The 26591-nt window shown below is 41.8% G+C and overlaps 1 protein-coding gene across 5 annotated transcripts in view; it reads left to right on the top strand.

Annotated features, from left to right (window-relative positions):
* LOC113587402 (capping protein, Arp2/3 and myosin-I linker protein 3-like) overlaps window positions 1-21828 on the top strand; it is a 35154-nt gene extending 13326 nt beyond the window's left edge. For 2 of the 5 annotated variants that reach the window (XM_035529523.2, XM_081695568.1), the window contains 28 exons: window positions 1308-1417; window positions 1497-1574; window positions 2544-2620; window positions 2807-2911; window positions 3339-3408; window positions 3664-3745; window positions 4553-4649; window positions 5161-5215; window positions 6128-6300; window positions 6483-6551; window positions 6953-7046; window positions 7714-7812; window positions 8065-8184; window positions 8428-8541; window positions 8725-8900; window positions 9387-9474; window positions 9752-9871; window positions 9972-10038; window positions 10922-11109; window positions 12394-12473; window positions 13102-13275; window positions 15926-16130; window positions 16815-17889; window positions 18366-18484; window positions 18797-18920; window positions 19240-19311; window positions 19892-20002; window positions 20568-21828. In XM_035529523.2, coding sequence (XP_035385416.2) covers window positions 1308-1417; window positions 1497-1574; window positions 2544-2620; window positions 2807-2911; window positions 3339-3408; window positions 3664-3745; window positions 4553-4649; window positions 5161-5215; window positions 6128-6300; window positions 6483-6551; window positions 6953-7046; window positions 7714-7812; window positions 8065-8184; window positions 8428-8541; window positions 8725-8900; window positions 9387-9474; window positions 9752-9871; window positions 9972-10038; window positions 10922-11109; window positions 12394-12473; window positions 13102-13275; window positions 15926-16130; window positions 16815-17889; window positions 18366-18484; window positions 18797-18920; window positions 19240-19311; window positions 19892-20002; window positions 20568-20608 — 3983 coding nt within the window. In that variant the 3' untranslated portion in view covers window positions 20609-21828. Of the gene's footprint in view, window positions 1-1307; window positions 1418-1496; window positions 1575-2543; window positions 2621-2806; window positions 2912-3338; window positions 3409-3663; window positions 3746-4552; window positions 4650-5160; window positions 5216-6127; window positions 6301-6482; window positions 6552-6952; window positions 7047-7713; window positions 7813-8064; window positions 8185-8427; window positions 8542-8724; window positions 8901-9386; window positions 9475-9751; window positions 9872-9971; window positions 10039-10921; window positions 11110-12393; window positions 12474-13101; window positions 13276-15925; window positions 16131-16814; window positions 17890-18365; window positions 18485-18796; window positions 18921-19239; window positions 19312-19813; window positions 20003-20567 lie in introns of those variants that run through there. The other 3 variants (XM_081695567.1, XM_035529524.2, XM_035529525.2) reach the window with 3 other exon arrangements.
* The last annotated feature ends 4763 nt before the right edge of the window (window positions 21829-26591 follow it).

Here is a 26591-nt window from a genome sequence, read left to right as displayed (position 1 = left end):
CTGTCCTGACTCTGAAAAAAAATTGAAACAGTATGCTTAAAAATAGTATATATATATATATATATAAAGTTTATTCTTTGAGGAACAGACAACAGCCAGCTATCATGTGCACCCAGTGAAATATGCATCAGTGTTCTCATCAAAAATTCACATGCAAAATGTGATTTTCGGAGAAACAGCAAGCATTCACAAATTACATCTGCGTCATTATTCATGTCCCAACTGCGCAGAACAGATCCTTTTCCTGCCTGAACTGTCTGGGTGGTGACTTCTGCAGATTGTACTCATTTTATCCATTGAAAATGAAGGGGTTTCTGGTGTGCGTGCGTGTGTGTGTGTGTGTGTGTGTGTGTGTGTGTGTGTGTGGTTGAGTGGATGTATGTCTGTGTGTGTCTGAAATGCTCCAGTTAACAAATTACACAGTGGATGAAGTACCCAGCTGTGCATGTACTGGGAAGTGTGAGCAGCTTGATTTGCTCACAGTGTGCAGTTAAAAGTGGGCATAGCTCTCCATGTGTGTGATTGGCATTGTATGTAGCTAGTATTGCGTGTGTGTGTGTGTGTGTGTGTGTGTGTGTGTGTAGCTGACATTCTTGCTTGTCAGTGTGTGAAACTGTTGCAGCAGTGTGTCATGATCAGAATTCATATGTATAACAGTGTGTGTATCTGATGGTGTGTGTCGGTGGCAGTATATGTAGTATGTTAATATGTGTAGGTGACAGTGTGTAACTAAACAGTATGTGTTGGTGCCTTTGTGTGTAGCTATCAGTGTGTGTTGGAGTCAGTATGTATAGCTATCGGTGTGTGTTGCTATTGGTGTATGTAGCTATCGGTGTGTATAGCTATCGGTGTGTGTAGATTCCAGTGTGTGTAGTTATTAGTGTGTAGCAGTGTGTGTAGTTATCAGTGTGTGCTGCTATCAGTATGTGCCTACTGGACACCATCTCAATGATTTATTTGCTGTCTGCATGTTTCTGCCTTTCTGCTGTGATTCTTTAGCTCCACCTGTCCTCTGTTTCCCGGGATGGTTCCCTGGATGGGTGACACACTCGTTAAGTGCAACTGCTTCATGTAAAGCACATCTGTGGTTTAGAGAAAGCCAATTTACTGCTGTGTTAAAGGTCTGAAAGAGCCGAAGTACAAAATGACTTCGAAACCATCAAGGATCAGTAATAGCCGCATCTCTCTCTCTCTGTCTCTCTCTCTCTCTGTCTCTCTCTCTCTCTCTCTCTCTCTCTCTCTCTCTCTCTCTCTCTCTCTCTCTCTCGCTCTCATGCACTCTCTCTCTCTTTCTCTCTCTCTCTCAGGTGTGGTCTCTCTCTCTCAGGCTCTTTGCTCTAATGATGATTACTCAAATTCACTCCTTCATCTGGATCTAAGCAAGAATCCTGGCATACTCTCAGGAGAGGATGCAACGGTCAGACAGCACACACACACACACACACGCTTATGCACACAGGAGTGGGGACTAATTCTGGGTCATGGTCTTTGTGCAGCATCTGCACATGTTCCTGTCCCAGCCCAACTGCCTGGTGCATTTGGACCTGTCAGCCACAGACTGCTGTGTAGGCTCTGTGAGTACATCTTAACACCTCCTCAGACATTATTTTCATTGTTTTAGCTCATTTTCAGATTTACTTTCCCAGGGGTGTTCAATATATGTCAGACTGTTGAATAAAATCATAATCACAGACGGAGCTCAGAGATTTAATTGCTTTTAATTTATCCCCAGAATTTTCATGTGTGAAACAGGAGTAGCTAGTTCAGTCTCCACTACTTAACTTCCACAACACACCCATCTTATACATAGCTAATGGCTAAGGTCACGGTTCCTAAAATGCATAAAGTACCCAATATAGAAAGCACTGGAAGATGTATAGAAAATGCACACTGTTAGTTTAACCTGCCAACCCCCTGAGTGCAGCTGACACTACTGCCTAGAATATCCCATAAAGACTTTTGACTCCACAACACAAGTTATATGCAGCATCTCCCTCCTTAAAGAGCTGACACAGCAAACTGGGTGAATAGAGGTTGTGCAGCGTGACCATGTGCCTCCATGCACTCAAAGGAGAGCTGTAAGCTTTGCTAGAAACTCTGAAGAAGCTCAAAATGCTTTTAGATCACTCAGCAGAGGAAAAGCGAGGGATGTTGCTGTCTTTCTCTCCCTGTGGGAAAATGACACAGGTGGGATTTGAAGCTCTCAGTTGTGGGCTGCATCTGTTTTCTGCAAAGCTTTTATTGAATTATTATTATTTTTTTACATCTTTCGCTTTTTACTTCTCTGTCTGCTATTCGGGGAAGAAACTGCTGACTGTCAAAAACATCAATATTTGTCAGAATGTTATTATGCAGGCAATTTTCCATCTCTTTTTATCTCTCTTGAACTCTTTATCTCTTTTTCTTTGTGTGACACCCCCGCTCTCATGTCCCCCTCCTCCCTCTCTGAGTCGTCCCCCCCCCCCCCCCCCCACACACACACACACATATTCCCCTCCACCCGTGTTGGTTCTGCCTCTATTGGCGCCGCCTCTGTCTGGCAGCTGTTTGGGGCTCTGCTCAGGGGATGCTGTGCTGACCTCTCTTATCTCAACCTCTCCAAAAACTCCTTTTCTCACAGGTCAGGTCCTCTCCACCTCTCTCCTCTCCGTTCCTTTGCCATTTGTGCAGTGTAACACCAATCTAACTCTTGACTCTATGCATTGTCCACTAAGATTAATTAAATAAATATTTATGGTACATTGATTAGCTGAAAATCATACTTCACATCTTTTCTCCCTCTCTGTGTCTTTATCTTTTCACTTAGGAAAGTGAAAGAGAGCCTGCCATTGTTCCGCCAGTTCTTCAACTCGGCGTTCAGTCTCATGCACGTCAGCCTGGCATCCACAAAGCTTCCCCCAGATGCGCTCAGGTGAGATGGCCACGCTCGTACCTTGGTGTTTAGAGTTCAGCTTCCCGTCTGTCTCGCATGGCGTCACTTCCCCTACCCTATGAACTGTTTGCTCTGACACTCAGAATGGACGCCGTGAGGGAAGGGCACTTGGGAGGTTAAAGGCGGTCTGCCCCACTCTTGACCCCTCACTCATGTAAAAGTCAAATGGGCTCTGGCTAACACATTTGGATGATTTATGTATTACTGTGGCAATGTGGTTAGATTTAGGTCTGCCCTGCTCTTCGCTAGACATTAGCAAAGATAAAAATCTTTAGGTTCATACACAGAGATACAGCTATGTGTGTTTATGTGTTTCTAATACCATTTTTGGAATAAAAACAGGTTTTGCACTTTATATTCTACCATTCTTTTACTTTCTTTCTTTCTTTGTTTCTTTCTCTGGAAGGAATCTGTTCTTAGGTCTGACCAACAACCCTCACATCAATGACATGCACCTCGATATCAGTGGCTGTGAGGTACCTCTCATACATTGTGTTGTGCACCTGTGTGTTTGTGTTGTTGGCACTGTGCTATGAATAAACTGAATATTTTTATGACAATTTATATATGTGGTTACTTTTTGTTATTTATTTTTTGTTTTGTTAGGCCAACCTTCAGTGGAATCAAGTGTTTAAATAAAGGACATGTGGGAAACTCATGAGCATGTCTTAAGGAGGGTGTAAAAGAGAATATAACCATCTGTCCGTCTCTGTGTCTCTCTCTCTGAATAGCTGAGATCAGCAGGTGCTGCTGTAATACAGGAACTCTTTCCCCGTGTCACCTCTATCGCCACGTTGGACATCTCAGACAATGGTGAGCTCACCGATGACTCCAGTGATACAAAACACTGTGGCCCTGTATAGTTGCAGTGTTAGGTTTCTCAGCTTTGTTTATTCATGTTGGTTTATAATGACTCAAAAAGCAGCTGTAATTTATGATGAAGTAGCCTTAATCATAGGGCTCCCCTAATCAGGGTGTGTGTGTGTTTGTGTGTCTGTGTGTGTGTGTGTGTGTGTGTGTGCGTGTGTGTGTGCGTGTGTGTGAGAGAGTGTGTGCGTGCTTGTGCGTGCGTGTGTGTGTGAGTGTTCATATATGCATATCTGTGTGTGTTAAGGCTAGCTGTGTGTGTGTGTGTGTGTGTGTGTTAAGGCTAGCTGTGTGTGTGTTAAGGCTAGCTCTGTGTGTGTGTGTGTGTGTGTGTGTGTGTGTATTAAGGCTAGCTGTGTATGTGTGTGTGTGTGTGTGTTAAGGCTAGCTGTGTGTGTATGTGTTAAGGCTAGTTGTGTGTATGTGTGTGTTAAGGCTAGCTGTGTGTGTGTGTTAAGGCTAGCTGTGTCTGTGTTAAGGCTAGCTGTGTGTGTGTGTGTTAAGGCTAGCTGTGTGTGTGTGTGTTAAGGCTAGCTGTGTGTGTGTGTGTTAAGGCTAGCTGTGTGTGTGTTAAGGATAGCTGTGTGTGTGTGTTAAGGCTAGCTGTGTGTGTGTGTGTGTGTGTGTGTGTGTGTGTGTGTGTGTGTGTGTGTGTGTGTGTGTGTGTGTGTGTGCGTGCGTGTGTGTTAAGGCTAGCTGTGTGTGTGTGTGTGTGTGTTAAGGCTAGCTGTGTAACTGTGTGTTTCGCCCCAGGGTTTGATGCAGATCTGCTCAGTGTGTTGCCGGCTCTGTCCAGACATCCCTCACTCAAGCACCTTCATCTTGGCAAAAACTTTAATGTCAAAAGCAGGTAACACCTGTATGTATGTGATAGAGGGAGAAACACACAGGTTAGCACTGCAATATAGTGCTGTAGTGATGTAGCAGAGAGCTCAAATCCAAGACTTCACATTCCACTGTAGCCTCTAAGATCAGGACTCAAACTAAGGTCTGTTACTGAATTACAAGTGTCAGCAATAGGCTCATGTCCATAAGATTCAAGAATTTTTATTCTGTATCATTTTCTTTACTGTAGTACAATTACACTGTAATACATATTGTAACTGAATGTAGTTAGAGTAAATCTCTGACACGTAATGACAGGTGATCACAGAAGGTATGAGGTAACTCCACCACTGTGAAAATAATGGTCTTAGACATTCACCGTATGTGTCAGTTTGACACCTGTTATTGTACCGTGAAAGCATTGTTGAGTTGATTTAGTAACGGCTGTCAGAGCAGTGACTAAGCTGAGGGGAAGTGGGTCATCATCTCTTCGTCCTGCTCCTGTTCTCCACCATGTCTAATTCCTTTCCGCATAGACTGTTGGATGATGTTCTGCAGAAGCTTGTCCAGCTCATACAAGAAGAAGAGTGTGTAAGTGGACCACACTGAAACTCACACTGGAATTCACCACACACTCTAGTACATTCTGCTACATTAAATATGCACCTTCTCAAACACAGCTGGGACACATTAACTTGGGTTACTTCCTTGAATGAACACGCATGCATATGCGCCTCCCGCCACACACACACACACACACATTAACGCACACTCACATACACACACACACACACACACACACACACACACACACACACACACACACAGAACTATGTTTAATTGTAGAGCACCATATTGTGCATCCTGAATAATTGGCAGTGTTTATAAGATTATGGCAGACTTTGTGTTTAACATTGCACAGAACTCCCCCCATAGCTCTTTCTTCTCTACATGATCTACTCCCCTCTTCTCTCTTCTCCTCTCCTCTCCTCTCCTCCCTTGTCCTGCATGTGATCAGTATACATGGATCTGTGTTAACTGCTGTATTGGCCCATAGTCTGTCTTAAAACTCAGCATACGGAAAATCCGTGGCAGAAGCCATATGATAAATATGGGATAATGATGAAGTGGTTTTCTTTCATTATCTCAGTGCATCCTGTCTTCTTTTATCACTTCAGTTACCCATCATCAGCACTCACCCCCGCCCCAATTCGCTTAGTTCGTTTCAGTTAAAATAGTTCAGTTTGATGTGATTTGATTTAACATGATTCATTTCAATTTAGTTCTGTTCAGTTAAATTCATTTGGGTTCAGTTGAAACTAATTCAGTTTAGTCTTATCCATTCCTTTAGATTTAGTTCAATAATGTGCAATAACACCTACGCAATGACTCTCTCCATCTTTCCTCTTCTTTCTTCCCCTCGATCTTTGTCTGTCTCTCTCACTCCCTCTCTCTCTCTCTCTTTCCCGCCCCTCTCTCTCTCTGTCTCTGTCCCTATCCCAGGTACTGCAGTCTCTCTCCCTGGTGGACTCTCGGCTGCGCTCACGGGGCACGGTCCTGGTGAATGCACTGGGCAGCAACGCTTGCCTCAGGAAGGTGGACCTCAGCGGAAACGGCCTGGACGACATCGGTGCCAAGATGCTCAGCAAAGCGTTGCAGATCAACACCACACTGAGGTGGGCTGGGGAGAGGGGCAAGAAACACAAACACATACAGAGAGAGAGAGAGAGAGAGAGAGAGAGCGAGAGAGAGAGATAAGGGGGTAGAAATGAGAGCTGTGATCTTAGCAGGTTTTACTATCTTCTGCTTTAATGCTTTAGAGAGGCTCCAGCAGGCATGCACTCTGTGTTTCTAATAGGAGTGTGACATGGGACCGCAACAGCACCACAGCTACAGGACTGATGGACGTGGCACGAGCCCTGGAACAGTAAAACATACACACACACACACACACACACACACACGTACCTCTGCCTCTTTTGTAGATTTTAGCTGTAATAATAAGTAAATTACAAAAGCACTCACTCAGAGATAAAGCATGACCGAGGCAAATTTTGCCGTGGTTAAGAGTGATTATATCATATTTAAAATGCACTTTCCTTAGGAAATGCAGATCAACGACACAAATGACAAAAGATCTTATTATGCTGGGTGCACACAAACCCTTCAGCTGAAGTTATTTTTGTCTCACTAAATCAATTCTGATTTAGAAATTTCAGATTTGTACCAGAGGCTTCTCTTCTCTTCTCTTCTCTTCTCTTCTCTTCTCTTCTCTTCTCTTCTCTTCTCTTCTCTTCTCTTCTCTTCTCTTCTCTTCTCTTCTCTCAGTAATTTCACTTTGCAGTATATGCCCATCCCACTGAGTGATGTCACGCAGGCATACCGCATAGCTCCAGAAAAGACGGAGCAGGCGCTCACCAAGGTACGCTACTACACCAGCTGTTTCACACCTTCAGTTACAGGCGTAAAGGCACTAGACACTACTGAGACTCATTATGCTGTATAGTATCACATCACAAGTATATAATGCCTATATACCCTGTGCTACACTGTGTGGTATTAACTACTGTTTGTTAGTAGGGGTTATGATATTAAATAACTGATATCCTTATAACAACTTTGTTAATGTCTGCAAGATCATTGTAATGTTGTCAGCTACATTCTCATTCATGTGCTCCTGTGAGAATGTCATTTAATATAAATGAGAAAACAATCCATTTTGTGAAATAACTGTAGCAGGCATTCATGTCATGTGCTCTAATGAAATTGTAATTTATTATACTCTTTATTTTATGATTTATGTACTGATGCGCATAAATCCCAACAAAGCTTTTCTTGTAAATTAAATCGTGGAACTATCATACCTTTAGAATGCATTTGTCTGACGCTAAGGCACAACACTAATTATGCAGAGTAGATCACAGGAGATATGAGTTGAAGGGCCTTTTTAAATCTTTGCATGGTCATAGTTTGGAGATCTCAGCTGTGTGTGTAGAGGATACTGAGGTACCCCATTTTTGGAGGTGTGGGGCATCATAAGTGCGGAAAGCAGAGTGATTACGATGATGGCACTTTTTGTGTTCTTCCAGATTCAGCGTGCTTTGCTGAGGAACAACCAAACCCAGCGTTTCTCACAGAGACAAGCACTGCGTCTGCACCAAGGCCTGGTAACCAGCACTGCTGAACAGGTGTGTGTGTGTGTGTGTGTGTGTGTGTGTGTGTGTGTGTGTGTGTGTGCCTGTCTCTTCAGGTAATGGAGAAGTTATATGCACAGGAACAGAAGCAGGTGTTTGTGTGTGTGTGTGAATGTGTGGTGTCTGCTGCATCTGTGTGTGAGTGGGCATCTGATATTTTGACTTAGCAGTGCAGATGTGTGTGTGTCTGTGTGTGTGTGTGTGTTTGTGTTTATGCAGGTATCTGATATTGTGTCTTGCCCTCAGGTGATGGAGCGCTTGTGTGTGCGGGTGCAGCAGCAGGTATGTGTTCTACGTGGTGTGGCAGAGGTTGAGGACCTTCAAGCAGCAAAACAGGTTCTGAAGGAGGCCCGTAACTCTCGCGCGGTGAGTGTGTGTTTCTTTCTGTTTGTGTGTGTGTGTGTGTGTGTGTGTGTGTGTGTGTGTGTGTTAGCCACAACTGAATAGGAAGAAAGTACACATAAATAATTAAACAGCAGCACTAATCTTAGGTTTTGACTCTTTAGTATAATGTACAGTTGCCTGTATTGTGTCTGCAAAGAGGGTGACATTCTGACATTCTTCCTATCTCTTTCACCCTCTCTTTGTGCCTCTAACCCCTGCCCCCAGCTCTATCCATCTCTGTGTGAGCTGGCTCATGTGCTGTCTGTGGACGGGCCCGTCCGGCAGAGGTTGGACTCACTGGCTGGGGAACTAGCCAAGGCTGCAGATAAAGAACTGCAGGTACACACGCACGCACGCACACACACAAACACACAGACATGCACAAACACACCCTCACATTTTGAAAAAGTCAAGGAAATGCGTCATCAACTCTCAGTTACTGTTACTCACTAGTGCCCCCTACTGGTCTAAAAGTCTGTTATGAAGATTGATAGATTGATTGACTGATTGTTTGATTGGTAGGTGATCGTGGAGTCTATGGTTTCTCTGTGTCGGGAGCTGTGTCCACTCTCGTCTGCAGCGGCAGAGCAACTGAGTCCTCCAATTTCGTCCGTCTCGGAGCGAGTATCCATCCCACGCTCTTCCATCCGGACAGCGCTGATGGAGAGAGCAGCCCAGGACATCCACCGGGCACTGGAGTAAGGGTGGGAGGGGTGGAGTGATAGGGTGCATGAAAGAAAGGATAGGAAGAATGGCCCCTTTGGTTGGCCAGTAGACTGGTTTGTGCATTAGTGAATTGAATTGTATCTGTTTGAATTGCATTCAGTTCAGTTTAAATGAATAAAATTGAATTGAATAGGGATTGAACTGAATTGAATTGAAAGGGGGACAGGAAAGAGGGGAGCATGAAAGACAAAGATTAAAGGAATACAGACATTAAGCAGAACTCTCTTGGTGGGACATAGAAGGCTATGATGGATTGATAGAAAGACAGGAGAGAGCAAGCAAGAAAATGGAGGGGTAAGGAAAACCATGAGAATGGAACAGATAAAGACTGATAACAGTTGCTCTATGTGGCATATTTATGTCTGTGCTGAGTGATTGTTGAGGTTGATAGATATTCATCTCTCTTTCTCTCTCTCTCTCTCTCTCTCTCTCTCTCTCTCTCTCTCTCTCTCTCTCAGGGAGGTTAAGCTGTCAGTCGTGTCTTATCTCACCAACTCTATTGTGGATCAGATCTTACAGGAGCTCTACTCCACACACAAAGCTCTGGTAGGAGCTCTCTCTCTCTCTCTCTCTCTCTCTCTCTCTCTCTCTCCATACTGTCTTTTCTTTTTTTTCTCTTTCTTTTCACTGTGTTTAAGTGCATTATTTGATTTTTTTTAATCTACATGTAAGCAAACCTTTGGTTTTTACTTACATTGTCTTCCATTTAACTGAGTATTATTAAGAAGTCAGTGGTATTGATCAGTGATGTATTTTTATTGATTGTGTGCGTGTCTGTCTGTATGTGTGTGTGTGTTTCTGTGCACGTGTGTGTGTGTGTCAGACTCAGCAGGTGTCTCAGCTGAAGCAGTGGGATGGCGTATGTGATGGAGGCACAGGGAGAAGGTCTCACAGACACAGAGACTCACTTGAGATTACTGATGAAGAGCTTGGCACCAGCATTGTGAGTCTGTGTGTGTGTGTGTGTATGTGTGGTTGTGCATTTGTATATGTTGTGATTGTGTGGATGTGCAATAAATTCATTTTTTGCTTTATGTATGCAGGACACTATTGCCATTAAAAAGCGCAGTTCCAGGACCAGACGGATTCGACCGGTATCGACTAGACTAAGTAAATGTATTCCCTCTCTCAATGTCTGTCTCACCCTCTGTTACTTCCTCTGGTGCTCCATTAGTATGAGTCTCCTGCTGGGCTAGTTTATGACCCTCTCTAACAGCCCCTCCTACATACACACACACACACACACACACACTCAAACATGCACACACGCATACATGCACACATATACACACAAATGCGCACACACACACACTTTGCTAAGGCATTTGCCTGACTTTACAAAACTGTCAAGTTATGCTCAAACAGAGAAACTAACTAAAGTGCTTTCTTTCCCACTCTCTGTCTTTTTCTGTCTCAGACATACAAACTTGCAGTTTTTAATCTATTAGTGAGCTTTACAGTGTTTAAAGTCATTTTCACAATTATCTCAGTACCATGTCTACTTCTTTAAAACACTTAACAGATTCAGCATATCAATAGTCTATGTGAACTAAATACAGTACTGTAAAACATTCATTCATTTACAGTTTACTGTAAATTTATATAGTCATCTGTTCTGAGAGGTAAAGCAACAGATCAAAAGTTTCTTTAGATGGCTTGAAATATTCTGTATGCAAAAATAGAGGAAAGGGAAACATAGCATATGCATTTTACAATGTTACAATTTGTTTGCATTTTGAAGTTTATTGTGCATTGAGTGACAAAGCAGTCTTGCGGGAGAAAGCATATGTTATAGCTGTTATAGTTATGACAGTATCAGTCACTTTTGAGTGAAATATGAAGTGCTTAGGTGGTTGTGTGCACCAAAGGTTAACTGATATGCTGGGGAGTTTGTTTCAAAAGCACACTGTGTAAAGAGTTTTGAAAAAGTGGACATGTCTGCCTTGGTCTCTTTTTCTCTGTCTTCCTCTCTAATTCTGTCTGTTTGTCTCAGGTTTGTGTGATGACTCCAGCTCATCACCTCCCACATCTGCTGCACAGCTTTCCTCGCCTCTATCCCGCTCCGCATCGTGGGAAGGCTTGTCCGCGTTGCCTACCCAGGGTGCACCTCTGCATCATGTAACGCGTGTCAGGCCGAAGCCGCCACGAAGGCACAAAGGGGCACTCCTTTCGTCCGACTCGGTAAGGTTTCTTATTTTCATCTGACTCAGTGAGGTTTCTCCTTTTTCTATACACAGAGTGTATACCTTCACTAGCTTCACCTAAACTAAATCTTGCAGATGTGAATTCATGTTGGATTAAAATCCAAGTGGATAGGGAATACAAGTCAAAGCCCTTGCCGAATATGCAAAACCTTGTTTGAATATCTTAAAATGTGTGTGGGTTTGCCAAGTACCCACCCATGTGGTATTCTCTAATGAATATTCATGTTAATAACCATGTCATCTTATGCAGGGACCTTTTAATATTTTATTCATAAAAAGTCCCCAAATGCAAGCATGTGTAGACATAGATATATTACCCACTGAATAATGAACAGTAGCAAAAACTGCTAGAGGTGTATCCATGCAGGGCAAAGCATGTTAATGTATGTTCATAACTCAAACATTAGATTCAATGCTGCATCAACAAAATGTTTTATTGATAAAATCAGCAAGGGTCATGACCAGTAATAGGGAGCATTCCGTCTTGACAATGAGGAGAGATATACCAGACACATTAGATATTATACCAGACACATTAGATATTAAGAGCCTCCAGTCATAAGTGCTTAAGAGAGAATGGGAGTGAAAATGACATTAACATCGCTCATCTGTGTGTGTGTGTGTGGGGGGGGGGGGGGTGCGGGGTAGGGAGGGGGAGTATAGGGCAGTAAGGGCAAGCGTTTGGTCTTTTAGGAGATTTGAAAGCAAAATACAGTATTTAACTTCTCTGTTTTAGTGAGTGTGTATGTAACAGTGGGAGTCCCACATTATCCATGCAGCTTCTATCCGAACCTTCCCAGTGATCTTGCCATACTTTCTCTCGTGTTCCACAATTATAGAAACAATACAAAAAACAAACAACAACAAAAAAAACCTCTTAATCAAACTGGGGACTCATAAGTCCCGTCACATTCCAGAATTTTGCAACTGGCATCTGGTCCCATTTTTCTTTCCCCCTGAGTGGCCTGGCAGGGGTCCAGTGGAGGCTCTCTGGAGAGGGTAAGAGTATGGGGCAATGCAGAATCTGCATTTATCATGGTGGGCTGTTCCCAGACTGCAATATCCCATGCACCCAGCTGATAGGACCATTGACCAAGCGAGAGGCAAGGAAATGATTTACAGTGGATTTACAGTGGAACTGTGTGTGTGTGTGTGCGTTGTATAAGGTACTTGATCCTTACAAATATAAATATAAAAAATGTGTTTTTTTCTGTCTGTATATCTCTCTCTCTATCTCTCTCACGCTCTCTCTGTCTCTCAGCACTGTACTGAAAATGGAGCTGTCACTCCACTGGATGATGGACTGCCTGATTTTTATAGCAAGAGGGTTCTCCCTGATAGGTACACACACACACACACAGACACACACACACCCACCCACACACACATACACAAAGACAAAGTTCTAGGCAGACAGATGAGTCTGCAAATGAATATTGTAGATGCTTTTACCGTAATTACATTTTTCCTGTTAAGCACATTTCTAATGAAACCTCTCTGAATGCACCCTCCTGTGCCAGCACACAGAGTTGCCTAGCAACGCATGGGGCTCACTAAGATGTTATTATGTTGTTGCCAGGCAACAGCTGCTTGGAATCATGGGGGTTCCGTGGGCCAGTGAAAGGGCATCGTTCCAGATAAATAATGCAGTGGCTGTAAATCACGTTTAGGCCCTAACTCTGATCTGTGGAAAAGCATTTGAAAGGAAATACTTTGCTTTGTAAGACAGAGTGACTGTAATGGCTGCATCCTAGATAGTAGGACTATGATTGTGCCCTGATACACTCATCATTATGTCACATGTTTACTAAATAAAGAAAAAGTTGAATGAGAAATGAGCAACATGCTTAAAAAACAAAACAGAAAATTAGACAAATTACTAATTTTCTATTCTGCTTTTGTTCATCTTCTTCTCTCTTTTTCTTTTCTTTTTTGTTTTCCTTTCTTTCTTCCTTTTTTCCTCTCTCAGTCAGTTATCCTCCCTTCATAAGGCTCACTCCCTTAGGCGAAAAAAGAGCCGCAACGTGCTGGCCATCTTTGGTTTCCGTAGGAATCGGAGTGCTACCCTGTCCAATCAGGAGCCAGACTCACTGGGCGTGGCCTGTAGTGAGGATTGTTGGACAGTTGCCACGGCTCCCACTGGGTCAGTCAGATACAAACAACAACAAAAGTTTTTTATAAAAAGGCTTTTTTCCTGAACTTCTGAACTTTTGTGTCCCCTATCATGTTAACCATTTGTCCCCTAAAATAGATCATTATTACCCTCAACAGACATAACACTAGCAATTTTGTAAGGGAAAAAAAGGTTTTTTTATGTTAAGCTAGCTTTCCATTCAGGTACAGGGTAAAGCTAGACAGAGTTGTTTAGACTGTTTTAGTGTCTTCCATTAAAGAAAACCTCAATTTCAATGATCATAATTTTATTTTGTGGTATACTAGAATAGATTTACATGATTCAGTGTATCAAAAACATTATTTTTCTCATACTGTACATCTCTTTTTACCTTCTGTCTGAAACACTCTTAGACCTCATATATTTTATGCCACCCTCATGATGAGTCCAGTCTGCTTGGATTGGGCAGCTGCCAGAGTGGTTCCGCTCTTACATGTCCAGGCCCTGTCTTGCAGTATGCAGACAGACACTTTTTTCCCTACCAGCTGTAAACATCAGTGTGTTTGAAATTTTAGAAATCATTAGAATGTGTGGTGGTTTCCAAGCTGTTCACGGTCCCCTGAACAAACATGAAGTTCTCTGCAAGCAGGCAAAATTTAATACATTTAATACTAAAAGTTCCCAGGGGCATTAGAAACTTAGCTTGCCAGTAAGCAGAGGCCTACAGTGGATTGCAAACTGTAACACTACAGCTTGTAATCATAAATCCACCTCCACAATTGAACATTGACATCTAGTGATAAACAAAAACATAATTTCCATACAATTTTAGGCAAAGGTTGTAGCTGATTAGCAAAACCTTTATAACACAATAAGATTAGTCGTCAATTTAGCTTTGTTAGCTAAGAAGCCTATCACTGAGAAATAGATCGTAGTGGTTTCTTTGTTTGGTTTAAATCACAGATCCACAAAGAATATTGCATACTTACAGGTTGGGAACCTGAATCTTCCACTGGGCCACACAAAATTGGAACAGCACTGTCCTTAAGGAGTAAGAGATGCAAAAATCTAGCATCAAACTGTGTATGGTTTTTGAAGCAGTCCTCCATGAAGTTCAAGGCACTAAGATAATTGGAACAGTGGAGGGAATAGTGGTGCTATCTTTGGCAGAGCATACAAGATTTCCTCTCATAATGCGGAACACATCATCTTCTCAACGTGGCTACAAAGCTGAAATAACTCTTCCCTGCCTCCTGTATATGCTATGTGTTGTGTGAGGACATACCAAGGTTGCCAGTAGATGGGTAACAATATGGAACGTGTTATGAGATCACATCATCTTGTAACAAAGAATATGGCTAAGGCATTTCAGGCAGCTGAGAAAAGTGATTTCTTTGGGAGAGAGTTAGTCACTCTGGCTCACTCTCTTTACATGCAGAAAAAACTAATAGAAAGGAAAAAACTGGAAAAACATAATAGATCCCCTTTAAGAAAAATAGCTCGATCAGAGGGGATCCGCATTCAAAAGGTTTTTAAATGTTAATGACAGACAAATAGTGAAAATGAGCTTGTTTACTTGTACGTACAGAAATGACACGTTCCAACATAAAAGTGGTTATTATAAAATCAAAGGTCAGTATGTGACATTTTGTGTCAACTGTGTGATATTACTTCAATATATGTATGCTCTGCAAAATACATGTTAAAACACTCCTATGTGAGGGCCTAAGCACGGCTAAAGCTCTGGTGCTTTCTGTCCATCAAGTTCATTCATTTGACATCCTGCAGGAGTAGACCAGGTCACTCACAAAACTGAGTGTTTGTATGTAGATGACAGGCAGTGAGGAGGGATATGTGATGAGCAGAAACACTGTCCGTAATAACAGTCTATGTGAAAGTGGAGTACTCCCTCTTCCATCACACATAAGAGAGGAGACAGGGAAGATAACTCAGTAAGCCATTAATGAGCACTAAAGTGCTTGATTACTTGTGGTTCTTTGAATTGCATTAATCCTTGACTAAAACCAGCCCCAAGATCTGGTTCTTAATCATCTGAAATTAGCATGTAAGGCGTAATTAAAGGCCGCCCTTTTCGAGTAACAGCCCATATAGATGAGATCGTTCAGAGCTATGTATTAGGTGCCAAATGGAGCATCTCAACTTTTTTCATTTGTTACGCTTCTTTAAAACATTTTTTACCTGCTCTCTTTCCTGCACCCCCCCTCCCCTCGGAAAGTTCAAACCACTTTTTGATTCACTGGACTATTTGTTGATGAAGTATAGGGAGGTTTTTACATCATTTGGTTTTATTTTTGGAGCTGGAACATCCAAAATGGCAAAAGCTTAATTTTATTGTAGGTCAAGCAAATCCTGGGATTTATAAAGAATCCTGCAAATCCTGCGATTTTATACTGAATTTATAATGAAAGGCACCTCGCCTTTGTTAATTTCTCTAGTAAAGTCCAGGATTGAATTTAGATTTTATAAAGCCGTGAGTGACATGGAGGTACTTGAACTGGAATGGTGTAATGAAGATGTCTTTTACACTGTGGTGGCAACTGTGAGTTCATTTTTTCCTGTCCATGGAACTGATGTTGTCAGGTTAATTTTTAGTGTATGTAAAGTATTGCATGAGGTATGTAGTATCTAATTCTCTCTTACTGTCTCTCCCTCTGTCCAGAAATGCCCTTGAGAATGTTTACACCCTTCTTCAGCCTCCCAGGCTGCCTGGAAGGGGCAACTGTCCAGCCGAGGTGACTGATGGGACTGTGGAAGATCAGAGGATGGAGGAACCCAGAGTAGGGGTGATGGAATTACGCTCTGTTCAGGGCATGGCCCTCACCACCTTTAAGGGAAACAAATACCCCTTCTATACAAGCAAAATGGTATGGAAACCACGTCCACAGTTTTGCCTGAAATTCTGTTGTGCTGATTCACATGCTGCTTTGTTCTTGAAGACAAGGTCACAGATTTAGAAAAAAACAAAGCTGCAACCTCACCAGTGAATTTTCTGAAGAAAACCATTGTGGGGCAAGTTCTAAATACTCCTACCTTGCTTCATAAGGGCGGGTGGGGGGGTCAGTGGGCAGCTTTACTAGGCAGAAGTGGAATGTGTGATGACAGCCAGTTGAAGGGCTGTGTCATCCTGACTGGAACACCAAGCAGCGACTCGACAATATAAAATAGTCATGAGCACATACTCATACACAAACACCACCGTGCAGTGCATGTCAACAGCAGAGCTTCTTTATACGCAATTAACAAACCTGAAGGCTCTTCGGTTTGGTGTTCCTCCTCCAGACTCCTCCCCTAAACCAGAGATGCTTGGCTTATTGTTAATGTGGAGGAGTAACAATTAGTTAGATATGTTAATTTAATGGCACAGTGTACATTACATTTATTTTAAGCAAAATAACATTCCCAAATTACTTTAAGTTTGGTGATTGCTGTTTTATTCTCCTGCTAATGTGTCTTAATGTGTACATTTACTTTATTATTTTGTGAATTCACACAAAGATCTTAAATTTGGTTCTGATTGGGCTTTTTGCCTCCCGTTTATGTGACTACAGAAATCGGAGGTGGAGACTGACCACGAACCACACTCTGTAACAGACAAAAACTCTGAGAGAGAGATCAACAGGCAGACATTGTGGCTGGCAGAGAGACAGACCAGCAGAGAGGTAGACAGGCAAAGGCTTATTGACAGAGAGCTTGACCGACAGATGTCCAGGCAGTCAGAGAGGGCTACTGAAAGTGAGGCAGACAGACACACTCTGAGACACCCAGACAGGGAAGTAGACAAGCAGATACCAAAGCAGACAGAAAAGCTCTCAGAAAGAGAGGTAGACAGGCAGACCCTGAGGAAGATAGACAGGGAGTTAGACAGACAGACAGCACGGCAGCTGCCAGAGAGAGAGGTAGACAGGCACACTTTGAGGCAGATTGATAGAGAGCTCGACAGGCAGATGCTATGGAAGCCAGAGAGGCATTCGGAGAGGGAGTTAGACAGGCACACCCTCAGGCAAATAGACAGACAGGCTGAGGCACAACAGAGGCAAGCTAGCAGACAGTGGGCCGACTACAGGCAGACCAACAGAGGGCTAGAGAGGCAGTGGTCAGAGTTGAAGCAGACAGACACCCAGTGGACAGACCTAAGGCAGGTGGACAGGCAGTCTGAGAGGCAGTGGATAGACAGGCAGGCAGAGAAGCATGCGAGCAGACAGACACATTGCCAGTGGTCACCCACGGACAGGCCGCTGCCCCCCTATCCAGCAGGGGACAGGACACCGTCCCCTAGCACACAAGATGAGAGGCAAATGTTTGCGGATGCAGAGCAACAGCTGAACTGTGATGCACAAGCCAACAAGCCTGTGATCACAGACCCACGCTCTGAGAGAGACAGGTCCAGGGAGGAGGCTGTGGAGAGACCCCCACCCTTTGACACACGGGCAGAACAGCAGGCAAACCAGAGGATGGACCAGAGAGCAGAGTCATGGCAGTCAGAAGAGAGATGCAGGGGAACAGGGGCCACGATGGCACCTATCGGGCGTTCCATGCACTGCCTCTCTAAACCGAACCCCCCTCCACAGAGCAGTAAACCAAGCTTGGCCAAACTCAGACAGAGACCCTTGCAGGAGAGCTCAGGTACTACAACTCAGGGTCTGCTAAGATGGTAGACAAGGGGCTTAAATTAATATCTTACATTTCTTACTGTCAGGGATTCCAAATTGGACAATGACCTAGATAATCTGTGCCTAAGACCAGAGATGCACAAAGTCAGTTTTAATTACATTCCATAGACCTGCAATTGTTGATACTCTTACTTCTCCTTCTTGTAACTACATGCATATCATATTAGCTTCAACAAATAACATTGTTGAATAATTCACAGTAGTTACTGAATAATATGCCTTTAGACTAAATAATTAAAAATACTCAATATCAATTTTTTTTTAAATAAATAAAATAAGCAGTTTTCAGATTTGACAGTTATAATAACACTATAACTAATAACTAATTAACAAATTAACACTAATAAATGTTACTTTTTAACATTCCCTTATTATATTGTTTGCATGTGTTTGGTAATATTCTTTTGTTTTGATCTCATCTGTTAATAGGTACTGAGGATGAAAGTGGAGCAGAGAGGGATAGCGGTAGAGTAGAAAAGAAAGACAGAGAAGGAGGAATGGAGAGAGCAAGAGAAACAGAGGGACAGCCCCCTCCAATCCCAGCAAAGGTAGAGTGTGTGTGTGTGTGTGTGTGTGTGTGTGTGTGTATGTGTGTGTGTGTGTGTGTGTGTGTGTAAGTGTGCATTTGTGGGTGCATATATGTGTAAGTGTGCATTTGTGGGTGCATGTGTGTCTGTGTGTGTGTGTGCTTGTATTTGCGTGTTTATGTGTGTGTGAGCATGTGCGCGCATGTGTGTGCCTTTGTGTGTGTGTGAGCATGTGCACGCATGTGTGTGCCTTTGTGTGTGTGTGTGTGTGTGTGTGTGTGTTTTAAAGGAGTGTATGAGTAATGTAGCTTATTTTTGCATACTGACTCACAGCCAAAGACTGCCCCCTATGTGCTCTCTCCAACTGAATCAGCAAATGAGAGGAAAGTTCCACCATTTGTACCAACGTCCTCTACAAAGCCTCCACTAGGATTGGCTGAGAGATCCCATACTCAAGGTTTGCTTTCATTGTTTTTGGTCAATGAGGTTTTCAAACTTTACTGTTTATGCTGCTTTTTAAACTGTTTATGATTATTTTGTTTTTGAGGAGAAATTCTGCAATTAAAATGCTTTGTCAGCACAAGCACTATTAGGGATTTTGTGTATGTGATGTTCTGGTATAATGCTTTATACTTCATTAGTCTGATAGACAGATTACTGTGCATTTATTTCACACCACCTCTGTGTGTATAAATAAGTAATCCCAATTGGTTAGTAGTTGTGATTTGTAAATCCTGATTGGTTAGTAGTTGTGTTTGTTTGTGGATGCTGAGCAGGGGAGGAGAGCATGAGGCCTCAGGCTCCATTGAAGCCCCAGCGCAACAGAAAGGCTCTGTCCTGTGACACAGGTTTGTTGTGCATTCACATAACACACACACATACCTGTCTAAAATGACTGGATTTCAATATTGTACAGAAAAACAAAACCCATCCTGTTGTGAGCAGTTGTTTAAGCACGAGGGACAGTTACCATGGAGGATCTCAGCTTTTTTTCCACACTCCATGATCTGTGGAGTCCTGCGCACATAACAGCGTCCACGTTTCCATGCTTTGAATGATAGTCTTGTTGGACATTCCATGCTGGAGTCACATGTTACAGTATGGAAGATCTCGCCCCTAATTTCAACACAGCACTACATTCTACAGTGGAGCAGTTTTATAATTGTCTATATTTGTGCATGTCCTGTTATATAAATATTGGCAAACTGTCTAATATTGTAATAAAACAAAGACAGATTAATGAATTAAGACAGAGTTTTCATGACAAGGTAGTATATTTCTCCTCTGTCTGGATTCATGCACAAATGTGTGTGTGTGTGTGTGTGTATGTTTCTCTGTTTGTGTCTTAAGTCTTTGTATAACATAAAAAGTGTGTGTGTGTGAACTGTCCTGATTGCGTCCCTGTCTCGCGTCAACCTTCTCCCTCAGGCCCAGACAGGGACAGCCCCCATAACCTGGAGAAGCCCCCAAACCCTCGCAACCCCCCTGTGAAAAAACCTAGACTCCCCCAGAACAGAAACCAATCCTTGGAACACCCTGGTACTGTGTATGTGTGTTCTGTGTGTGTGTGTGTGTGTGTGTGTGTGTGTGTGTGTGTGTGTGTGTGTGTGTGTGTGTGTGTGTGTGTGTGTGTGTGTGTGTTGTTATTGATCTGTGTTTAAGATGAGATGTTTATGTTATATAGGTTTTCATTTAAATTTTAAGATTGCATTCATCAAAGTTAGTTACATTGAACACTTCACCGGTGTAGTTCACTAACCACCGAGTAGCCTGTGACCAAGGGAGAGGAAAAGGGAGAGTGTTCAGTTTTTACTGAACAGTCTCTCTGTTAATAAATTAAAAACACTTGTGGAGCATGAGTCTAACATTAACATACCCTGAACATTTAAAAATGAGTAGGGATGCATTTAAAGGTTGAAACCAGCATTCCTCTACCTATCATGACCATAGTGAATTTTAAGATAGATCTTTGTTCTGCCTACACAACAGTGTGTTACAGTTTATTAACATCAGATGTAATTCTGATATAAAGTGTTTTTTTAATTAACTGTACTGTTTTCATCAGAGGACTCATTCCCCTCTCTCTCTCTCGCTCTTTCTGTAGACTGCGTTGGGCTGCTGCCTGGAAACAGTGAGCCTTTGTGACAACTGTATACACCTCACATGTCAGAGGCTGACCTGAGGGTTGCCATGGTGACAGCGAGGCCAGGGCTTAGACAGAAACATGGTTAATTCACTGGGGAGTTGGTTAGGGAGGAGAGTGCATGCTGGAGAGAAACAGGAAAACAAAATGAGCCAAAAATGGAGTGGGGGGTGGAGGCTGGTGATGTCATAGCATTTATGATAAACATTTGCACTTAGACAGGAGTTCATGAATGTGGTCCCATAAATACACACAGGCTCTTTTTCACATTCCTTGTTCGTACTTTCACATTTAAATGTGCGCTACATAAAACTTTCCTGCTTTTAATAAATATATGTTGATTCTGCTCTAAAACTCTTCACCACTTAAATGCTTTTTTTGTTATTGCAATGGGGCCAAGCACCAAATAATTTTCTTATTATTAATACATAAAGGTTTATATAAATTTGATTTTTATACAGTTGTGTTTAGTTAAAATTGGAAAAATAGATTTGTATGTATTTATGCAAATCATTATAATTTGCATTGTTTGCGTTCACATACAGTAAATGCATATGACTTTTCTTTAGTTGAAACTCGCAACTGAGTTGTAAATATTTCTATCTGTCTCTGCTTTCATGAGCTGCTGTGTAATATATTTTGTAGAAAGAGAAAAAATGAGGAACTTGTGTGTGTATATATACATATATATGAATTAATGAATACATTGGGAAAGGTATGTGTGTCAGTTCTGTGGCCAGCACTGTTATGTTGTAAAAATAGACAGGAATGCTTCTTAGCAGTAAAGATCATTAAAAAGGCAGGTAAAAAAGACAAGAGTGGGTTTTTCCCAGTAAAATGATGGATTAATTAATAAATAGTGCCTGGTTTGCAAAGTGCTTTGGTTTAAATCATGTTTTTTATATTGATATAATATGTAATGTGATGAGCAATGTTTGTTTTTCAGATCCTGCACATTACTATGATGTCTAGGCCTTCTTATGTTGTCACAGGCAAAACTGTGATCAGTGAAAGAGAAAGATTTAATCTATTTAATGTTTTTTTTAACATGATTTAACCTGGGACTGAGATACAGCCAGACTTTTTTTTCATATCTTAATATAACAGAATTTCCTACTCAGTTTATAACGAGACACCGTCTTGCATTGTTTCATATGTGTGACATTGAAGGTTGTAAGTCATTGAGACACATCAGTTACGTTCTTGAATTTATGGTACACAAATATGGAAAAGAATTAAACTAGTGCAACTCAAATTATACAAGACAATTTGCTTTTAGTACCTGGCCTTAACATAAACTCATGCAGCCGCATTTTGCAGCGTAGTTGCCTGTTGGCAAAGCAGAAGATAGAATTTAACATCCAGCACTCGAAACTAAATTAACTTATCACAATGGTCTTTTTGGAGCTGACATAATGTTAAGTCCTTAAGTCAAAGGTCCGATGTGTACGTTATAAATGTGAACCTTACGTTTTTGGGAGCCTCCATGGCGGCGCCACCAGGGGGAGTAATACACCAAATTTCGCAGTATTCACAAACGTGGTCGGGAGTGTTTCTCACACACGCACACACCTCAGATATGTCGTCCGCCACAGGATTTCTGCTAGTGATGAGTCAGTCCGTAGGCGACGGAGCAGATGTTCGGCGACAACAGTGACAGGAAACTGTCGTTAAGGTGACGAAGTCCTCAGTAACTCACTGATTAGTGATAATGATCCTGACCTGTGGGCACATCTCTCTGTCCCCGTTTTTAGATTAGGTATGCTATGTTCGGAGGCGAGTGCTGAATAGTAGTACTTAATTATTGCACAAAAAATGTCTTTCAAACTTTCTATGTTTAAAGTATAATGATAGCCTGCTAATGCTATTAAAATATACTATGTTATATAGCCTATTGATGTAAAATAGTTGGTAACAATGAATATACTAGGGATACTAGGCACTGTTACAGTATATTCTGACAAACCAGTGCAAGCACAAACTAGTCTTTGTCTGAGGTTTTGACTTACCACATCTTTACCAATTGTTTAAAGCTAAACCTGAAACTGTCACAAAGAGCGCATTCATGCCGCGCAGCCTCAGCCAAAGTCGAGGCGTTGGTTAGTAATTGGTCATTAGTTTCCACTGCTGATCCTGGTTCATATCCACAACTGTGGTTGACTCAGAACGAAAACCACTGCTTGTAATTGGTCTAAACCAGTGGATAAAGGCAAGTAGGGTTCTGGAATATTCAAAACTCAAGTATGATAAGTAGAACTTACAAAAACAATCATTTTAATACCTTAAGTTCCGCTCAGAAATGTTTAAGATGAAAAAAAGTCCCAATAATATAAATAATATATTAAATATTATATTTATTAAACTAGGATCTAACAGCATTTTAAACAAGAGTTGACTAATTGTAACAGCCTTACAATTAGTGGATGTCTGTATATGTGTACATGTATGGGGGTGGGGGGTGGGGGATACACAAAGTTTGCATACATATTATCTGAGACAAACGAAAAACCGCGATGACCCTTAAAAAGAGAAAAACACGGCGGTCATAGAAACAATAGTGACATTAGCCGTTACTTAGCAACATGATTTAAAATTGTACTGTACTAAATTGTACTAGCAAGGAAAAAAGAAGAAGAGCGCCGGGTAAATATACGTGAATAGAGGGGTGGAGAGCGGGAGATGGAACCAGCAGCTAGATAAGAAATGCGGAGAAGGCTATCTCACGAATTGTTTACTTTTCCCGAGGTTACGGGTGTTCAGGTAGCTAGTGGCTGAGACTTTTTTCAGAAATGTCATGGTCGCCGTGCACGCCGCACAGCGATTTAGAGGTAACAAGACCACCCTGTCCTAGCCAGTGACTCATATCCTGCTGATACGGAAGGAGGAGTAATTGGACGAGACCGGGTAACCTCAAACTGTGCAGTGCTGCATCAAGCATCACGACAGCCAAGGGAGAAGGTGCAAAGCAGAGTTCAATTGAGTGATGCGTTCCTGACCCACACCTGACCTAATGCACATTAATGTCATCTACAGGAGCCAAAGTTTTCCTTAGTTTCAAAGAATATATCATTTTTATTTTATTTCTGGTAATTAATTATGTGATGTAGAGGACAAAATACACAGAAAAAAAACAAACAAAAAAAACTATACACTGTAACTGACACATTTCCGCTTTGTTTTGTTTCTCTATCTTCACGCTCGTCCTGTCATTTGTCATTTGTTATTCATCAGCATTGCTAAAGTTACATAGAAAAGACGATTTTGACTTTCATATTTTTAAGAGGAGCTCAGTTTACAAATGTAGTTGTGTCTAAATCAGAGCTGAATGCATCCAATTACATCTGCAAGTGGTGCTGCTTCTTCTGGAAGGAAGGGTACACAACCCTCTGCAACATTCTCACAGTCAAACCACCAAAGCTCAGTTGATCCTTAGAAGTTTGAAAGCTTTTTTTTTTTTTTTTTTTTTTTTACTCCAAATTGGCAATGAATTCACAGAGCAGAGCTGGGCTGAAAAGCAGAAGGAGACCCAACAGCACATAAGGCAGGTTTAATCCAGCACAAATGCTGGACTTCATGGGGACACCTGGACCACAGACTGGGGAACAGCCTCTGGTCTCCTCTAATGGATTGATTTAGTTTGTGAGCCTAGTGCTTAAGGAGTAACTTCAGATGTATTAATGCATAATAACAGTGTTTTGATGTATTTGCAAAAATGCTTTAAATTTGTGTTCAACTTCTGGTATTACAAAATACCACTTCCTGGTATTACTAAATATTTCAAATTTTTAACATCCAAATGTCCTTTCATGCTTTGAAATAGTTAACAGCAATAGTTAATGTTAAGATCTCGAAGTATCATTTGTTCTATGCATATGCTTTAATTTGCAGAAAGAAGCCAGGAACATAGGGTCATTGTAAGAGACTCATTAATTTGCAGACATCTCCCACAGAATAATTTTTTTCAGAGTATAATTTGCCACAAAATTTATTGTTTAAAAATATTAAATATAAAAAGTGCTGTGCAATTGTCTGTGATCAAAATAAGTATATTTTTCAGTAGACCGTACTGCCAGATGCTTTATGATAACAGATTTGATGATTTAGTACTATACACCACCCCATCAACTGGAATGTACAGGATTGTCTCAACACACACACATAGTCTTCTTCCTTTTGAGGCCTGTCTATCTCTTGTAAACGCAGCATCTGCCAAATGTTATCAACAAAGTAATTATCCTGTATAAAAGATCAATGCAAGCTGTCTTGTAATATGATCTGCTGTAAGTTAGCAATTATATACACCTGTGATAAAGGTCACTGGTGACCTCAGCTTGTCACCATGGGAACAGACATCTTAATGGAGGGACCAGGTTTTTGCTGTGGAATTGAAAAGTTGGGAGCCAACTGTAGTTAACATGAGCAGGGTGATAGCAGATTGACTGACAGCTGTAGCAGCCGGTAAACACGAGCTCCTCTTGGAACCACTCACTATTGCTCAGGGCCAGATTTGAACTCCTACAAATGTTAACTATGGTCACTAAGACTCCATAGCACCATACCTGATATGCTTAGTATATCCAAGACCAAATTATGATGTTATCTAGGAATGGATGAGTTTCTCACCTCGCCTTTCTGACAGGCTCCCCCTCATCTCTGCTTCTATAACGACAGTTATTATCCAGTTACTTAAATACAGAGATTGTACCTTGCACTACCCTGCCCCTGTCTTTCTCTGAACACACGGGGCAATCTGGAAAACACAATTCCAAGCAGATGCTTGGAGGTTTCAGAAGGAACTTTTTTTTTTCCCGACGTGTTTATTTTGGCGGTGTGGGAGGCTAGTGCAAAATGTATTATGAAATGTTGTAGTAGTGCAAGTATGACTCTGAACCCTGATTATTAGACTTTTTTTTACAGAAATCTGTGAATGAGTCTTGGGCAGTGGTGTTGGTCAAAGCACCATGTAAACCACTGTAGCCACAATACAATAGCATTTATTACCACAGAATGTGGTCTGCTGGAAAGCATTAGCAGTAAGCCTGAAAAGGGCTGTGAGAGTCACTGTTTACACAGCTCCTAACAGTTTTTCGGCACAGTTTTGCTGAATTTCTGTTTTAGACTACCGAGATCAGAGGCAGCTGGAAGGTTTTCACAGTGACAGAATCTTTTACATTTTCTGCTGTTTAAAGTGCTCTTTTATAATCCACTTGCTTTCCTTATTCCACCATTCATGTGATTTTAGATTGCAATCAGTTCATACCTGAGTGTTTCTGTCCCATATTTCTTATCAGTTCATTTTCTGCTTTCCCTTTGCAGTGATGGCTGCTATGCAATAGAAATGTTGAATGGCTTTTGGTCAGTATGATATGAGCTGAGGGAACTAAGAGAGAAAGCAATGGAAAGAAAGTGAGAGAGAGGGAAATAAGGATAGAGGGAGAAAAAGAAAAAGGTAGAAAGAGAGACAGAGTGAGCTAGAGACACAGACAGAGATGGAGGTGAGATGTATGATGGGGGTGTCTGTGCAGAAGAGAATTCATTTAGTGTCATTCATCAGATTGCAGCCAAACCAAAGTATTGACCACTCTGATCTACTCAACCCTCGCCTCCCTTTCTCCTTCCTTCCTTTGTTCGTTCCTTCCTTCCTTCCTTCCTTCCTTCCTGCCTTCCTTCCCACCGTCTCTCCCTCTATCTCTCTCTCTCTCTGTCTCTTTTTCTCCTAGCTTCTATCTCCTTCAGTGATTCTGGCAACCACCTATATCTGTTTCTCTCTCTCTGCAGGATTGTGTGGTTGGGGTCTAACCAGATTAAAGCAGGCTAACGTCTATGTTTGTGTGCTTGTTTGGGGGAGATCTTTAGGGTTGGAAGGTCAATTATATACACTGTTACCAGGAAGAGGTAATTACCAACAACCAATAGCTTACAAACAAAACATTACAAGCATTACCTAAATAAGAAACAATGAAGAATTTTTTTTGCTGTTTTAGG

The sequence above is a fragment of the Electrophorus electricus genome, chromosome 2 (assembly GCF_041902795.1).
Source record: "Electrophorus electricus isolate QZ-2024a chromosome 2, ASM4190279v1, whole genome shotgun sequence".
Lineage (NCBI taxonomy): Eukaryota > Metazoa > Chordata > Actinopteri > Gymnotiformes > Gymnotidae > Electrophorus > Electrophorus electricus.
Note: the sequence above shows the minus strand (reverse complement) of the source record. Positions and strands in the feature narration are given on the sequence as shown.